This window comes from Macrobrachium nipponense, chromosome 31, assembly GCF_015104395.2.
Source record: "Macrobrachium nipponense isolate FS-2020 chromosome 31, ASM1510439v2, whole genome shotgun sequence".
NCBI classification, from domain to species: Eukaryota; Metazoa; Arthropoda; class Malacostraca; order Decapoda; family Palaemonidae; genus Macrobrachium; species Macrobrachium nipponense.
This window is the reverse complement of record NC_061093.1, coordinates 45,990,869-46,010,074: the sequence shown is the minus strand read 5'-3', so window position 1 is coordinate 46,010,074 and position 19,206 is coordinate 45,990,869. Positions and strand designations below refer to the sequence as shown.

Sequence of the window (19,206 nt, the reverse complement as noted above, 5' to 3'; positions counted from 1 at the left end):
CTCAAATGATATATAAATGAATCACGGTACGATGTGATAATTATTCATAACAAAAGGCTACGTGGGTCGAACGCTCGAATTGGCTAACATGGTAGACGGGGTTTCATATCGATTCTAATTATGAAAGCACAGAGTTCGAGGGTGATTTGTAAGGTCAGAATCGATATAAACTTACAACGTCTCTGTTGGCTGATTGGATAGCGTCACTGTCTGTCCTGATTTCGTTTCGATCCCATGGGGGGATGAAATTATTATCAACTAAAAAATTGCCCTTCGGTACATATATGAAAATATATCAATTCCGAGGTAGAGCGAATTTAGATATTAAAGGACATTTGCAGCTCGAATGATATATAAATGAATCACGGTTTGATGTGATAATTATTCATAACAAAAGGCTACGTGGGTCAAACGCTCGAATTGGCTAACATGGTAGACGGGGTTTCATATCGATTCTAATTACGAAAGCACCGAGTTTGAGGGTGATTTGTAATGTCAGAATCAATGTAAACTTATAGCGTTTCTGTTGGCTGATTGGATAGTGTCACTGTCTGTCCTGATTTCGTTCTCGTCCACTTGGACGGTGGTTCGATCCCATGGGGGGACAAAATTATATCAACTAAAAAATTCCTCTTCGGTACTTATATGAAAATATATCAATTCCGAGGTAGAGCGAATTTAGATATTAAAGGACATATGTAGCTCGAATGATATATAAATGAATCACGGTTTGATGTGATAATTATTCATATATATATATATATACAGTAGTACCTCGAGATACAAAATTAATCCGTTCCGAGGCGCCTTTCGTATCATGAGTTTTTCGTATCTTGGACCATATTTTACATGTAAAATGGCTAATCCGTTCCAAGCCCTCCAAAAACACTCCAGTAAATTTCATAATAAAGCTAAATTGACCTATAAACAATGAAATACTATGACAATTTGGACCATTCAATACCTAAATTAAGAATAAAAATGCAAAACCTGTAAATAAAGTGTATATTAGTGTACAAGAAATATTATTACTGTAACGTAAAATGTGGAAGCTTACCTTTCGAGTGAGGCTATCTCCGAAAGTGGCGGCAGAGGAGGAGGAGGAGGACAAACGGCAGATACGTACACTTAACTTTACGAAACATAAAAAAATGTCAGAAAAACAAACTAAACTTTACAAAACACATTAACAAAACTGTAACACTTAACTTTACATAAAACTTAAAATAAAATTTATTTTCACTTTTTTTTTATTTTTACTTTTATATACTTTACGTGATTTCAATTTCTTCACCACCGAATGGATGCCAGTCCGTTTACAGAATTTTTCAAACCACCCATGAGAAGCCTTGAACTCTGGGGTTGCTGTTGATGTCCCCTCTCTGCCGTCGTCTTCGGCTTGGGCAATCAAATCGCCGAAAATAGCGCTGGCCTTCTGGCAGATTGCCGTCTCGGTTATCGTATCGCCATCGATTTCTTTGTCCTCGATCCATACAAGAAGCAGCCTTTCCATTTCATTATGCACATGGCTCCTCTTGTTGGACAAAATAGTCACGCTCTTGGAAGGTGTAGCTGCTTTGATGGCTTCCTTCTGCTTAAGGATGGTGCCTATCATCGACGGATTTCGGTCGTATTCCTTAGCGATCACACACAACCGCAAGCCAGCTTCATACTTTTTTATTATCTCCATCTTTGTCTCCATAGAAAGCATTCTCTTGTTTCTGTGAACTTCAGCAACTTTCTTGGGACCCATGACTATATGTACTGTACGTAATTAAGTTACGTATGTAGTACGTACACTAATTAGGTTCTCACAACACGATAAAGTAGCACAATGAAATCACTAACGAATTTACGATACAAAACGAAATTGTTGGACCGAACGAATGCCGCATGTGTACAATAAAGCTTTGGGTGCGAAGTGATCGAGCGAAGGAACGCCACCACGTAAGATGCATGATGGGAGGGATGCTGTCCAATAAGAGAGAAGCATCTCATGGCTTGGCTAGCATCAGGAACCAATGGGAGAGCAGGAGGATGGTGGCGAGTCTACTAGAACTAAGATGGCGGCGCGCGGCGCGAGTTTCAAAATTGTTATCGGGCGAATCTCGGACTTTCAGAAACCTTTCGTATCTTGAAAACTTTTCAAATGTAGAGCAGTAAAATTTTTCGTGTCGGCTTTCGTATCTTGAGTTTTTCGTAAGTTGAGCCTTTTGTATCTCGAGGTACCACTGTATATATGACATAGGGAGTATGAAAAAAAGCTTTTTTCATTAAAAACAGTTTGCTAGTTTTCATGGATACTGTTCCTTCATAATTTCCTCCCAGCCAGGTTGTATTTCAGGCGTTGTGCCTTTTCTGTTAAGAGTATTACATAATATTTCATTGGGGTTTTTCCCTGATTCTTTTTTCAGGACTCAATTTTGCACATTTTCGTGGATTTCTCTATAAACCATACCTATCCATTATTTACGGAAAATTCGTGAATATTTGCTGTATTTTTCTGAGAATAATCCACAAATTACAGTATTTCATATCAGCTTTATGATTAAATGCACTTTTTGTGATAAGACTATCTAAGAAACCAGGTAAGAGCATTTTTAGTTGGGTTGTCTTGACTTTGAATTAACAAGGTACTAGGCAGTTCTTAGCGTTTTTATAGAAGTTCTAAGCATTCATGGATTCTAGCTGTTCGTGGGGTCTGGCATGCATCCCCTGCAAATACGGGAGGTCCACTGTATTTCCTTTCAATGTTTTCAAGGATGCAAATCTACAGATATTACTTGTAGGGAATTAAGTGTAGTATACTTGTTGCTTGATGAATGAAGTGAAAGTTTAGTATTAAATATATGACCACTGTGGGTTTAAGTACATAGGTATTTTCTTCATATGATGTGTTTTCTGTATTGTACTCCTCTTTTTTTTGTGTTTTGTTTTTTGCAGGCCTCGGAGGAAAAGATGGAGATGGATGCCTTGCAGGAGAGCAATCGCCGTATTTTATTCAATCTGTTACCAGCTCATGTAGCCACTCATTTTTTGGATAACCAGTTCAGAAACAACATGGTGAGATCCCATTTAAAAGTTAGATATACGTATTATACAGGCAGTCCCCAGTTTATGTCAGGTTTGGTTTACATTGTTCCGGACTAACAGCGCTTGCCTCATGGCACTGTTAACTATAAATTTCCAGCTCTGTAAATGGATTTAGGACGCCAATACCTGCTTTACAGTGCTGTAACAGTGCTGTAAGTGCTATTACAATTATGATGATGTGGGGTAAGGTGATTTTCGGCTTACAGCTCCTTGCCGGGAACAGAGCCCCCGCTGTAACTTGGGGACTGCCTGTATATATATATATATAAATATCATAGTATAATATATATATATATATATATATATATATAATATCTATATATATATATATATATATATAATATAAATATCTATATATATATATATATATATATATATATATATATATATATATATATATATATATATATATATATATATATATATATATATCTATATCTATATCTATATCTAGATCTAGATCAGATCTAGATCTAGATCTAGATCTAGATCTAGATCTATATATATATATATATATATATATATATATATATATAAATATACGTATATGATATATATATATATATATATATATATATATATATATATATATTTCATATCATGCAAAATGCAATACATGTTATCCTCCCAAAAGGAAATGAGTTTAAGAGAAGAGAGAGTAATTACTACCTCATACATATTCTTGGCTGCTACATCATTGACAATTCCCTTTATGCAGTAATTCTACAGTTTCATAGCTGCTTGGTATGGCAACACCGAAGTTAGAATCAAATTAGCAGTTTGTTGTTGTATGTCCCTACTGTATTTCATCCAGTGGTTCTCTTTTATTATAGTTTTTCTAACAGTTCTCTGCTACCAGGCTTGATATTTTGAAATGTACTGGAAATCACAAGGGATATAAGCTGTTTTTTGTACGTATGTGTACAATGTTAGCAGCAGCAAGTTTTATTATTATTTGAGGTGCTTTCAGTTAAACCAAGAATTTTAGACCTTTTCTGAAAAAAATAGAATGAAAGAAAACTTTTTTTCAATAAAGGTCGGTCTACATAATGTGATAGAAGTAGGATCTTCTACTCATTTATTTCTAGGATGACAAGTTTGTCAATTTTTGTTACCTTTTAGTAATACACATATTGAGAGACTTTACTCTTGTAACTTCCTCTTTCCATTGATATGTTTTGTCTTAAATTGACCAACCTTAAAGTGTGCCTGGTATTTGTTTTTTATTTTTTATGATACATTTGTTTATGTAACTAAATAATTTACAAACTTTATTCAGAGGTGATATATATATATATAGGTTTTTGATAATTGTCTAGCAAAGATAAGTTTCTTCTGGGGTTAGGTTTGGCTGATGAAAAATATAACCTTTGGCCTCTAGGATACAAGACTTATTTAAAAAAAAAAATAGTCTATGTATTAGTATCACTAATTAGGCTAATGCAGTTTTCAGTAAATTTCTGCTTAGTATTTTTGTAAAACATCAGTTTCTTTACTGGACTTGAGTCAGATGAGTTTTTGTAAGTACATACTTTCATTTGAGCTCTTCATTTTCAAAGAGTTCTGTGTCCAATAATTCATGTTAGCTTGCTGAAGGAGCTTGTGTGGCAAACCCATACAGGATGAAGACTGGAATCTTGTGGTACAGTTTCCCCCCCTTTTATATGGTATTAGATTCTATAACCTGCCGCGGAAAAGCAAAAACCACGGAAATGTAAAAATCCCTTCTTAAAATGCTTATAACTGGCTTTTAGCTGCCAATACCCAGTATCCCATAAACTAAAATGCTATAAATCATTTTCATCATAAAAATCAGTATTTAGTCTCGCACAATATGAAAAAATACAGTAATTATTGAATAAATAGTGTTGCTCTACAAAAAAAAGCAAATTGGTAATAATCTTAGAGATATGGTCAATAAAAAAAAAGCCACAAATTATTGAAAGTTCCCCGTGGAAAAGGGAATAATGTGTTCCACAAAAAAAGTGGACTGCAGAAATGTGAAACGGGTAAAACCGGGGGCACTGCATTGCACCATAAAGTGGGACTTTCCCGCCCTATGGGGATTCACACTTTTGTGTCGTAGTTCATCCTTCACAAAGGAAATATCTTTGAATTCCTTGTTTCTACATCTGGGACACCATGTCAACAGGGAGAAGTCAGACTTATCGAACCAGATTTTGTTTGCCTTGTAAAGGACAAGATTAGGACATTCACCTCCCTGAGCCAGCAGTTTTACACCTGCCTGATCCTCCTGTCAAGTTTTGGCAACCTCTTAACAAGGAATTTTATGTTGTTGGGAGAAGCTAGTCCTACACACAGGCTTCAGAATGGTCATTTGAGCTGTATGTGGCAAGCTTTTGGTCATCAGGATGTCAAATAGTAAGTGATCTAGTAATATTATTAATCAGGAGATGAACCTTAACCAGATTTTCAGTGCTTGTAAGCAATTTTTGTTGCTGGTAAGCAGTTAATTGGTGCCGGTAAGTAGTTTACCAGCGTCTGTAGGAGGTTTATCAGTGTCGGTTGGTGGTTTATTGGTGTTGGTAAGCAATTTGTGGCACCAGTAAGTGGTTTATCAGTGCCGGTAAGTTGTTTATCGGTGCCTACGGCACCATAAACGCCATTTACCAACATAATTATGTGGTGTTTCGGTTAACAGGGGACTTCCTGTATACTTGAATCATTAGGCAACATGAACTTGGTGGTGACACATCAACTTCGTAATGTTAAAAGCTACCTTCTTACACCTCCAACTCAACAACTTTGATTTAACTAGGGAATTGGGGTTTGGCAAGATTCATAATTTTAAATCAGTAGGCAATGTGCACATTTATGTAGGCCAAAACAAATCATATCCACATAGTTCCAAGGCTCAGTCTCGGAAAATACTCTTATTGTTGGGATGGTCACGTAATCTGCAGATCTGTAGGAGCTTGGCACCTATTAGGTAGTCTAATCTGACAGATGTTGGCCAAACTATGTGTCCAGAAACTCGGAAATGATCCTCCCTTTTGGACCCAACATGAGTGGTTCATGGATCTTTTAGCCATGTCAACACATGTCAACAGACTCCAGGAGATCCTCTGGCCTGGCACCCTCAAAGTGCTTCACCATGGATAAAGGTTATGTATACAGCAACTTCTCAGAGGTAAAGATTTTTAGAGGAGGTGGCTGCCACAATTACAAGCTTTTGCAGGGTTTTACCCAAAAAACCAGGCTTTGAACTACTTGTGAAAGTTACTGAGAGATTTCACTCTGAAGACAGTCTTTCTACTAGTGTTTGCACTTTGAGATGGATCATTAAAAGGCATGCCCTGCTTGGGAAGGCAATGCATATCAAAGATTTGACTATTTTAGGACACTTGTTTGCAGCTGAACTCAGAACAGAGTCCCTATTGGTAAGTATTCAGGACCAGATCACAGCAACCTTAGCCATTCCTTCTGTATCTTTTTTCATGTGGATGGAAGACCTTATTGCCTGTTCTTTGAGGGTTCTTTGACAGTACCTCTGAATAACCAAGGGTTTCCGGGTTGATAACTTCAGGCTATTTTTCTCTACAGGGCATCAAAGGGAGCAGGTATGAGGAATACAGTCTTTTATTGCAAAGGCAGATCGTCCTGAAAGCTTATGATAGTTTGTCAGAAGGAGAAGCACAGCAGGTAATGTGCACAAGTCCACATAATTAAGTTTTCAAAGCCCTCTTGTTTTTGGAGGAGGTACTCAGAGGTACCAGTCCCCATTTACTGCTATTATTCAAAAGATAACATATTTAAATGACTGGATTTATTCGCTTTTGACACTTAGTCTCAGTGGGCCAAATGTTTTCGATATGGGAAGGTGGTTGAATCCTTCATCTGCCTTTTCATAACTTCATTCATTTATGGTATACACATATGTAGACTTGTAGGGTCACTACCATCTCATGTGTGTAGCAAGCATGTTCCACCGTAAAACTTACAGAAACTGACCAAGCACAAGCACTTTGTTTTACACTTCGGTTTCATTGTCTCTACGAACAACCTTGGTACTTTACTCAAATCAGTTTCTATAGGTATTGTACAGCAGCTTTCTCTCCCATTTAAATTGTAGGCTTTGCAAGTAGATGACTGGTGCGTGGTGAAGAGATAATTTTACTTTTTTTTACACAAGTTTTTCCATGCAAAAACTCAGTCACGTCACAAGTTCCCTCCTCCCAACCCCTCCTCATATCTTGCAGTTGGATTAGGTAAATGTGCATCTTTAGACTACCATACCTCTTGTCTATCAGACAAGACTTTTGTGTCTGGGGAAACTATGAGGACAGATATATAAAAGTGAAGGGATCATATGAAAAAATTTGTAGTTTAAAAACAGTATTTCATATATGTGTATGAAATTGTATCCTCTGTTCATTCTAGTGGTTTTAAATGTACATGTATTAGGAAATGGAATTTATTTTTCACATTATGCAGTTTTTTAATATAATTTTTCTCTCTCTGCAGGATCTTTACCACCAAAGTTACAGCCGTGTTGGTGTAATGTTTGCCTCTGTTCCAAATTTTCACGAATTTTATACAGAATTAGCTGTAAATAACCAGGGTACTGAATGCTTACGCCTACTTAATGAAATTATTGCCGATTTTGATGAGGTAAGGTGTTACAATTGGTATTTGTATTTTGTGAAAAAAGGATAATTTTTATGGTTTTTTGTCCTACTAAGAAAAGAAATTAAATTATTTTGATCATAGCATTCAAGTTCATTATATGCCAGACAAAGTCATCATTTGGCATTATTTTTGCATATGCACTAAAATCAAAAGTTGGTATCTTGCTGTTTCCTCAACATTCGTGATTTCCATTCTAAAATTGCTGATTATCACATTCCGTGTTTTTAACTGTTTTCATGATACACAATTTTGTATGTTTTAAAAACAATTATCTTTCACCTGCTACCACAGCTCCATCAAACTTTACTGCTCATTGTATGCATGCAACTTAAACTGTCTTTATATACAGACATCCTCCATGCACCTCTTTCATTTATCTTAGTTAGCATTACAGCCAACCCTCTTTGAAGCTGTCTCCAGGAGCTTTGGCCAAAGGCGCTTTCTTCCTATTCACACTTCACTGAGATAGAGTTTTGCAAAAGTAGCCTTTTAACTCTTTTCTTTCCTTATGCCACAGTTTAACCCCTTCTTTACCGGGTGGGTGAGCAGAATGTAAACATTGTGTTCGCTGCCGAACTGAATCTCTCGGTAGTGACTCCAGTTTGGAGGGGTGCCGATCGTAAAAATATTTGCCAAAAATACACTAATCAAGACAGGCTAATGAAATTATCAGGTATTATTAGCACTATAATAACGCATATTCTCTGTTAGTTTTATCATCCTACAGGGAAAATAAATGATTTTATGAAAAAAAATGTGAAACTCAGTGTCCCTTGTACAAGGGACACTGGTGGTCGGTGAGAAAACTACGGTCTTGAATAGAAATTCGGTCTTACAGAATGTTGGTATATCGCACCTGGAACATGCACATAAAGTATTATCAAAATAGAACAGTAAATAAGCATATAATAACAAAAAAAAAAAAAAGCAAAACTAAAGCGAAAGCCCCGCCAATAAATATGGAAATCGCAATTTTATAGTATATCTTTCAAAAATTGGTCCATGTCATTTTCTACGTTTTCTAAGATTAGTTTCATCACAGAAAACAACTTTAGGGGCATCAGGGGTATCTAAACTAATTTTTCAAGTTTCTTGTCCTCAGAAAAAATCGCTTTTTCGCTTTTTCTCTGGTTTGGTTTTTTATATATAAAGTTACTATAAGGCTTTATTTCTACCTTCATTTATCTGGTGTTCATATTCTTTTTGTGAAATGTAATAAGTGAATAAATAAATAAATACAGTAAATGATGATACAACTGGTTTTTTACTTGGGTAGAAGTTATTACATGTTTACGCTTGTCTGGTTTTGTGATTTTTTGTTGAGACGCAGTTCATCTGTCACCTACACACTACTATAAGCAGTAATAATATTTTTTGGGGTTCATCATACGTCTGGCATCGTGTCATACTGTTTATTTTGCTCCAAACTCTTCAAACCGAAATTACAGAATGATTGGAAGTCCCTATCTGAAAAGAGGAGTTTTGTTGGTACTATGCGTACCACCTTTATGCACCCGGTGCGGTGTAGTAGACTTGAATGGTGGTACCCACCTACCTCCAAACAAACTTTCGGTAATGAAGAGGTTAATGATTCATTGTGTTCAACTTTTTTAAGAAACTGAAATTAGTTGCTGAGCAATGTTAGAATTTCATTTTTCTCAATTCTTATAGGTAGAGATACAAAACATTTCCTCCCTGATGCTTAGCAAACAAGTCTGTCTGTAGATATTTTATATATCAGAGCTATTTCATTCATATTACACTACTTACTTTCAGTTACTGGATGATGAGAGATTCAAGGCAGTGGATAAGATCAAGACAGTGGGTTCTACTTTTATGGCTGCTGTTGGTCTTATGCCTGACATGAGGATCCTTGATCACAGTGAAGAATCAGCAATTTATTACATGACAATGCTCACAGAGTTGGTATTTGCATTCAGGGAAAAATTAGCAAACATCAACGAGAACTCTTATAATAGTTTTACATTAAGAGTTGGTAAGTTTCTTTTTTCAGTGTTTCAGAATATATTTTTGAGTTGTTAGATAACCATGCTTAAGGTGGCAAGTTAGAACATTTGTATCTAATAATATTAGATTTAAAATCTTTTCATTATTAGCACTGTTTAAGTGTACTGCTCAGTTTTTTTTTAGTTTTGAAAGTTTTGAAATATCACCTGAAATGCATTTTCTAGGATGGCTTGCAGGGCTCATATCTCATTTCCTGAATTTCCTCGGTGGCTTGAAAATGACATCCTTTCAATACAGCTTTTGACACTACAGAGACATTTTTTGTTAAAAATCTGTTCTATTTGAAAGTTTTAAAATATGAAATTGATCAGAGGGTGTTGCGTGTGTGTTTATTTGTTTGAAGAAGCACAAGTTTTGGGAAAACAAGATTTGAACTCACACATCACTCATTGTCAGCTATCTACTCAAACTTAAGACAATTATTATGCCACATCAAGCTTATTCTTTTGATTTGGTCCTTGCAGCCTTTTCTTTTTCTCACATTTAAAGTCATCTTTAAAGGATTTTGTATGGTAAACCATAGAAGAAATTCAGGAAAATGCAATGTATATATACATTTCATCACAAAAACATGTTTCAGGTATTCAAGAATTTGAAAAATCATTGGGAGCAGTGTGTAGCTAGTTTGGGTAACTACTTTGAGGTCCCAAGCATGGTCGGTGACCAGCTTGCACCTCGTATAAGTATGGGTTGCCAGATGCCACACATTCCTTGCTTTACAATCTTTGATTGTTTTTAACTGCTTTCAAGCTGGTGCTAGAAGGCTATCCTATTGTTAAGACCTCAGGTTTGTAAGCTATGAAAAATGCAAATTGATTATAAATTTGCCATATTAAAACAAATAGCACAAATAATTTTGACTTATCTTAGAATTGCCCACTCTTGTTTGAACCATGGATATTTGGTGAATAGCAGACATGATCCAGTATCTATATATGTACATAATGTAAAGAAACACTTAGTTAAATAATTTTGTATGTGAATGTTTAAATTACTATTGACAGTGAATGAAAACTTTTGGAAACAAATCAAAGAAATTTTTTTTAGAATCATCATTTTCAGTTAACTATACTATTTTAAAAAGCTGGAATTTAACAAGTAAAATCTAAGCTTTATTATTGATAAAGATATACTATTTGGGACCAGCCGTGTGAGAGCTAAATTAATTAGCTTAGTGGTCTAGTTAAACTACTTAACAGTAACTTCTTTGAAATGTTGTTTTTCATTTTGTTTGAGAATTTAAGCGCACACAACTTCATTTTCCACCATCTGATCCATCGAGTACAGAGGAGATGGAAGGGAAGGGGTGGAGGGGCAGACCACTAAGCAGCAGAGATGGAAGATTGAGGAAATATCTCTCTCTCTCTCTCTCTCTCTCTCTCTCTCTCTCTCTCTCTCTCTCTCTCTCTCTCTCTCTCTCTCTCTCTCACACACACACACACACACACACACACACACACACACACACACACACACACACACACTGTTGGAGGGTACATTAGGATAGGAAGGTAAATGAAGCATTATTATTTATTTGGTATGGCTTAGAAAATTTAGGAAATCCTTACACTGTCCAAACACGTCACTTAATTGAGCATAAGCATATAACATAAGTTGAAACCTATCATAGATATGAAATGCATTTTATTTACTAATAGTATACATAGTTATGTTATGCACGTTTAAGGGATATTAAATTGTCACTCATCTTTTGGTTATAGATAGTATAGAATAAGTGAGTGGAAAGGCTAGTTTGAAGAGTCTGTTACTATAACCCAATCTGTTGAAATGTTAATCATGTTTAAGGAGGTTTGAGGACAGTAAAAATGATAGCTTTAAATCAGAGAAAAATAACTTTAAAAGTCTAATAAAAACTGAATCTATATACACCCCTTTTTGTTTCCCGACAGGTATGAACATTGGACCAGTTGTAGCTGGTGTCATTGGTGCTAGGAAGCCTCAGTACGATATATGGGGCAACACTGTCAATGTTGCAAGTCGTATGGATTCAACAGGCCTCCCAAATCACACTCAGGTAAGCTATGTTTTAAATTGGTAGTAGAGTTCTTGTAATTATCTGATTATCAGAGGCTCTTAAAATTGCATAGTGATTAAAAAGCTTTATGTAGATTGTGTCAAACAAACTTCTGTCATAAGCAGGAGGATTATTTTAAGGAATTATGCTTGTCAATTTTCAGATAATTTAGTTTTTTTATTATTAATGTTTATAAACTTTGGAGGGGTGTTACTGCTTTCTGAAAAGCAAATAGTTTCATTTATTCTCGTTACTCAAAGGGGGTGCTGCATAGGGTTGCCATGTGTTAGCTGCATTGCTCTCCATTTTTTTACTTTTCATTCATTCTCTTTGGCAGTCTCTAACCTATCTATCCAACTTCGTCAACTATGTGTTGCTTCAAAAAGCACGTCATTCATGATCGATTTTTAGTATAGCCTTATGAGAGTGTACAAATGTGACTCAGTTGTCATCTTAAGATACATAACAATAGATAATAAACCTGTATTTCCTACCAAAAACAGGGAAATATATTTTTCAAATATGAACTATACTAAGTCAACATTGTCAGCCAGTATCACTAGACTACCAAAATCATTTCTTGACTCATAGGATTGGCCCAGAGGGTATTTTTTATATAGTAACTTACCCAGTAATTACATAGAAAAAGTAGAGGTCATCTGCATAGAGGGCTTCTACAATCATCTGTTTGTAGTCTCCAAATTGTCAGGGATTTTGAGACAAGTCCTCGGCGCACAGGCCCTCAATCTCTTTGTAAGGAAGACAAAGTTCAAAATGGAGATGAACCAGTCAGGCGTCATAAATTCATCCGGGTGATTGGATGATAACGTTGTATATACAGGATGCCTACTTGCATATCCCCATCCATCCAGACTCCAGGAAGTATTTCAGGTTCATCTTCCAGGGCAAAGTGTTTCAGATTTGTGCTTTCTGCTTTGTCCTCTCCATGGCACCTCAAGTGTTTACTCGAGTCTTCGCCCCTCTCCCTAAATGGCTTTTATCACAATATCGAAATGTTTATACTATCACACATCTAATTTACCAGTTTACATATCAAAATTTTAACTGTCTAAATGGTTAAATTGAACACTTGTAAAACATGTTCATGATTGTAAAATAAACATTGTTTGAAGGCATGCTTGGTTTTCCAGGTAACAGAAGAAGTTTATCAGGTATTGCGCAAAGGATCGTATCAGTTTCAATGTCGGGGGAAAGTCAAAGTAAAAGGAAAGGGAGAGATGACAACCTACTTCCTGACAGACCGAAAAGAACCAACTACTATGAAGGCTGAAGACAGTAACAGACCACCTAAGGTACCACCTCATCTGCAAAGTTATGGTGAGTCTTAGTCGCATTACTAACATCTAGATTTTCTTTTCCTACAGCATTTAATATTTGTGTTTGAAATGATCAGTATGGAATGGATAAATGGAAGTATGCAAATGATAAAGAGAATTGCCATCCAGTTTCTGTGTACTGTATATTTGGCAGGGTTTGCTTATAGGGCCTGCACTGTTTTACTTTACTAGTTTTACATGTAGCCTCCAAATTAAAAGACATGAACCAGTTTCTCCAAAGACAGTGTTAACTAGTATAATGTTTTTATAAATGGATTATTTTTTACCCCATTGTGTTGATGCCCCTCTCCGTGTCAGTAGCCACTTTTATTTTCATTTAGGATGATACATTCCTGAATGAGGAATCTGTTCCTGCTGTTGTTATAAGGAATATTACACTATAGTGTCAATGGATTCTAAGTATCTTCCAACTATTTTTGTATATGAAATATAAATGCACTAAAAACTCTTCACCTTACACTTGATAAGTTTAGTGTGCATGTATCAGTAATGATTTTTCTTTATGTTGATGCAATTATATTCAGTCTTGGAAATTTTTACAAATAATGTGTTAAGCTAATGAAGTTACATGATTTTATTATCTAATATACATGGTTAGTGATATCACTACGATAGTTTTACAAGATAATCAGATGTAACTATAGCTTTATTCCACATAAGACCAAATCAGCAGTGGCAGGCAATTTGAACTTGAACCATTAACCTTATCAATATTTTGTATTAATAAAGTCTTAATGCAAAATAACAGAATTGCTTTGGATTCTGACAATGTCAGGTTTTGCATAATCTGTTAGTGGTGCTTATTCATCTATTGATGACACCAAGTAGCCAGAATGGCTTATGATGTGATATTTATGTCTGATTACAGAGCTTTTCAGAACTACTTTTAATTTGAAAGTTCATGTTCCAGGGTACACTTATTGAATATGTAATACTATGTGGTGTTCAGATATGAGCAAAGCAAGAACTTGGCAGCATAGGGAACATTTGGATTGTTGATAAGAGAACTTGAATATTATAGTTATACTTTAGTTTTCAAAGGCTGTCAAATGAATACTAAAGACTTATAAATTGGAACTTAAGTAACTTCATATTAACATAATTGCTAGGTTCACTGAAACCTCCATATAGTATGCTGGGAGTTTTTTTTGCAGTTTTGTTTTATTAAATCTACTCTAATGTTTCAAGTTATTTTTAATTTTTTTGTTGTTTAAATAGATATGTCAGTTATATTTTATAGTGAATTAGAACTGAGTTTTTACATTTTGTACCTATTGTGCTCTTGATATTCTAATGTGTAAGCTTACAGTCTATGTGCAAAATAGTGTACAAGGGTCCTTTATATGACAAACAACTTAATGAAAAGTGCCAGTCTAATAGAAAGGAACTACTAACAGGAAAAGAGGAAGTTCCAAAAGTGTACAGGAAGAAAACAAGAAAATTACATATATCGTGGAACAATACATCAAGTATTGTTTACACATGAAAGGGAAAGGAATCCAGAAAACATTAAATGCATGCAGATCTGGCCTGCAGATGTAACCTAGTACATACTGAACCTTCCCCACCCAATGTATGCATCATGTTAGCTTTTTGTATAAAAGTGAATAAGGAAAAATTATAATTAAAGTAAGAACAATGATATGCAGTGGAAAGAGAGGTTGTGTAATTGATTAAAAGTCTTTTATGTGACAGTCGTTTGAGGAAGAGGAGGAGGAAGTGTCATCTGCAGCATATCTGAAACAGTTTAAATAAAGAGGGAAAAAGGTAAAAAGCTTGAAAAGTTGCCTTCATTAATTAGACAAATTGCCTCTGATTCAGCCATGTTAATGTGAAGAAGACAGAATTCGGGGAATTCTAAACGTAGGGTGGTTATTCCCAACAGTGATGAGTAAGGCTAATATAAAGCTTATTGAATTGAACTGGGGAAAAGACTATGTGATTTGTCAACCAAAAATGTGTATTTTTAGAAGCAGACTTAGTCATTTGAAACATGTTATCCCTCCAAGTTAAGTTTATAATAGTCTCACAACATCCAATGCCATTTGAGGGGTATTGACACAATTAAACTCCATGATGATAATGATGATGTTAGGATCAAACAGAAGAATTGATGGATTAGATGGGAGTAGATAGGAGGACTGTTTCTTGTACTTATTGAATTCTACAGCATAGAATGTCTATTCATAATATTTTTAACAAGAGAACTGAAAGGAGTGTGTAATTTTAGATTGAGAATGACATAAGGAAGTCAGATGCTCAAATAAACAGAATTATGGACATATGACTCATAGGTAAAAACATTAAGATACGAAAGACGAATAGAGAAATTTGTTGTTAAGAGTTTTTGTCTGAAAGAGCATAAACTTGAGAAGCACCATTAAAATAAGGTAATGGATCAGATGTTTTGCCATTAACATGTATAAAGCTGTTATATAGCAACTCTTAATAGCATGCAAGTAATGGTTGTAAGACTTGAGGTATTTTGATAGGAAATAAGATTTAACAGTCATTGATTGAGCAATGGAAAATACTATTACTTTTCCAATAATAATCATTTCATAGGCCTTCCTCAGTCTAGAGGAATCGATAATTTTGAGGAAAGGAAAACCAAAATTGGTTGCAAATGACATGAAGATCACCAAACCCACCATTTAATCTCTTAACATTACTTGAAAAGTTGCCTACTCTCAGAACATGTGAAGTATTGAGGCTTTCATGTTCATAACAAACCAAGATAGATAATAGAATAAAATTTTGGAAAATCATAATGCAAATGATGAGCAAAACAGTGAACAAATTTCATACAGAATGCACATTGAGCCAATTGAATAATGGTACCAGAGATTATTACTATGATCTTGGATCATACAGTAAATAGAACTCATGTTTAGCCCAATAATTCAAGATACATGTCAGCAGCTGAGGTTCAAAAAGGAACAATATTCAAAACATGGCAAAAACAAAAAATGTTTTCTTTGGGATAGTCATCTCCAAAATCTTGAGATTCTCAATAGTATTCAATTTTTTGCAGTTAAGGAGATACTGTGGATATTTATGAAAAAAATTAGCTGCCAAAAATGGCACTTAAAATCTGAAATGAGCTGTATGTGATTAAAGAAAACTGTCCAAGAGAAGATCGTAATAGAAAAGCAGGTGCATGCACCATGTCATCTAGACAGATTTAATATCCAGTATGATACAAATTGAATTTGGGTGAAGTTGCTTATCAGTATGAATTGCAAAAGGTTAAAGTAGGAAAGATGAGTTTTGATTCTCAGTATACAGAGAAAGGCTTATACATAGTAGTGAAATGTAAGGAAGACAGCTGCACTAATAGGATAAGCTATTGAAATTATTAAAGCTACATATCCCATTGCAGAAATATATAATGTTTAGCAACTGCAGAAGTTTTATAGAAAGCTTTCAAAATTACAATACAAAAATTAATTAGTACATGGGAAAATATGAGGTACAATGAACTTATATTTTCTATGTGAACATCCAAAATATAATCAACGAAGCGTCATTTAAGGAAATTTCATCATCCTTTATTTTCAAATAACCCATTAATAAGTTTTAAGGAGCTGATATTTAATAACTAAAATCTAAACTTTATAATTGATAGTGACAAATTATTTGAACCAGTCTGATAAGAGCTAAATAAATTAGCTAACTGGTTTGTTTAAACTAATTTACTAATAATAATAATATGTAATAATACTACTATAATGATAACATTTGAAAATAGACATCTACAGGAGGAAGGCTGGGTTGATGTCTTGGTGGGAAAATTACTTGGTGGGTAAAATTTTCATTGGTCAGTATATCTGCTTCAGCAGATGTATGTTGTAAAGCCATGATTATTACAGCCAAGAAGGTCTGAACACCTGTGAGCTTTACAACATAGGTCCCGGAGGTGGAAGCTGACCAATGAAAATTCGACCCATCCAAGGCAAAAACTTGCAATGAAAATAATAATAATATACTGTGGGGATTCAGTACTTATTTCAGACTTTCCTACCTACATAGATAGTTTTAGTTAAAGAAGTGCTTATGTAAATACGTACATTGACATAATGGTTGCCATTTTGTCAAATTACCTATACTATATGCTTGCTTTTGCTGATTTGTTCCAAGAGTGCATTGATGCAGCATTACTTTGTTATCAGTGATTTTAGTTAAAACATATAGGCGTATATTTAGCAGTGAAAAAAGTTACAATAGTGTTCAGGTATCAAAAGAACAATACGCAACACAAAAAGATGGCAAACATCAAAACAACTGTAAAGTACTACACTGTACAGTACTTGTTATTCCAACACTTCCAACATCATATTCCTATCCACAACTGTAAGTTATTCTAAAGAAAATATTGAAAGTTTTAATGCTATTTAAAGAAATTGGAACAGTTTCCTTACTCCTGTTTAGACAAGTAATTCACTTATTTGTGTGGTATGTATGAAAGGTATGTATTTATGGAAGAGAAACCCCTCTTATTTTATATAGGCTTAATGCCTGGAAAAACAGAATAAACATAATAAAACTATGTGCATCAGACTTTTGAGTTGCTCGTTCAGGTAAGCCCTCTGTATCGTCTGGGTGTAACCCTACTTCTAACTACCTCAAATATCATTCTTGATTGAGCTCAGTTTGCAAGTTTTAGTTATTGAAATATCTATATTTTATATTGTCTTCAGCATTTTTCTCTTTAGATAAAAGAATTGCCATATTTAGTTGTAGAAATAGAAGCAGAAATACACTTTGGTGATTTGTTCATATGCGGAACGAACCTTCGGTCTTAACAATAGGATAAATCTTCTGGCACCATATGCAAGGAATCTGTGGCATCTGGCATCTAAGGCGTAGAAGAGGTGGAGAGTGGTCACTAACCACACATGAACCCCATTTAGTCTTTCTTCAACTGCCTTGGAGAGCAGACTTTTGCTTTTGCTCTCCTCCTCCAAAGCTGGTTCCTTTTTACTTAGCCCATAATTCCATCCTGCTTTTTGGTGTTTTTGGGTGTCTGTGTGTGCTATGTGTGATTCTATGGATTCCTCCATCGCTTCTAAGAAGTTCCGGGCGTGTCATCATGTGTCCTGACCTTCCAGGATTCCCATGCTCACACTTCCTAGCTTCCACCTTGACTGACCCCCATACATCTTGGAGTAGGTGTTGTGCTAATTATTGTAATGTAGCCAATCCATGCCCAGAGTGTCGTTCCTGGCCTGTTTTGGAAGAACTTTTACAAGAAGAAGGAGCACCGTAGGATGATTACGTGACCTTCAAGGGAAGGATTGATCCCTCCTCAAGTGGACACTTCTGTTTCCCCTTCTTCCAGACATTTTCCTTCTGTATCTTCATCCTTTGATGCCTTTTCTCCTTCCTTTTCTTCCGTTGATTCGTCTTTGGAAGTATCGGGAGTTGCTCGGGATGATATTTTGTTTAATGCTGCCCCCTTTCTTCGGGAAAAGAAGTCTCTTCAGGGAGGGAGGAGGCAGCACCATCCTGTTCCTTTGTTTCAGAGGCTGACTTGCACAAGATGGCATCTGTGTGGGCCTCCTTTTTACTACGAGGGGTCCCTTCCTTGGAAGGCCTGTTGTCCCATTTCATGTCTGCATTGGTCACTTTATGTTTACAGTATGTAGAGCATATTGTAACCAGCAAATATAAGAGTATGAGTTTTTATTGACTCTGATTATGGAATAGCAAGGCAACTGCCTTGTTTCAAATGCTCATGATAGTTACACCTATTATGTTTTATTTGTTCCATACTTGTATATTATGGAGTCTGATGTTCATCATTATCAAATTGCTGTTTAATAAGACCATAGCATCATTTCTAGACTCATAGGTCATTCCTAAAGAATGTATTCGTGAATGAAAGTTATAATTTGATTAAGGTAGATAAGTAAAGAATTTGGATATGAAAAGTCAGAAAGCTTTGGTGGAAAGGGTGGAGAGAAAATTTAGCAGCACCAAGGTCCACACTGGTAATGGTGCATCCTTACTTGGAGTATAGGCAAAAATGCTTAGGCCATG

The 19,206-nt window shown here is 35.3% G+C and overlaps 1 protein-coding gene across 11 annotated transcripts in view; it reads left to right on the top strand.

The window, feature by feature from the left end:
- LOC135206942 (adenylate cyclase type 1-like) overlaps positions 1–19,206 on the top strand; it is a 352,691-nt gene that overhangs the window by 242,500 nt on the left and 90,985 nt on the right. For 7 of the 11 annotated variants that reach the window (XM_064238460.1, XM_064238457.1, XM_064238459.1 and 4 more), the window contains 6 exons: positions 2,944–3,063; positions 6,658–6,756; positions 7,579–7,725; positions 9,520–9,739; positions 11,682–11,806; positions 12,958–13,144. In XM_064238460.1, the coding sequence (XP_064094530.1) occupies positions 2,944–3,063; positions 6,658–6,756; positions 7,579–7,725; positions 9,520–9,739; positions 11,682–11,806; positions 12,958–13,144 (898 nt within the window). The remainder of the gene's footprint in view (positions 1–2,943; positions 3,064–6,657; positions 6,757–7,578; positions 7,726–9,519; positions 9,740–11,681; positions 11,807–12,957; positions 13,145–19,206) is intronic. The other 4 variants (XM_064238463.1, XM_064238461.1, XM_064238464.1 and 1 more) reach the window with 1 other exon arrangement.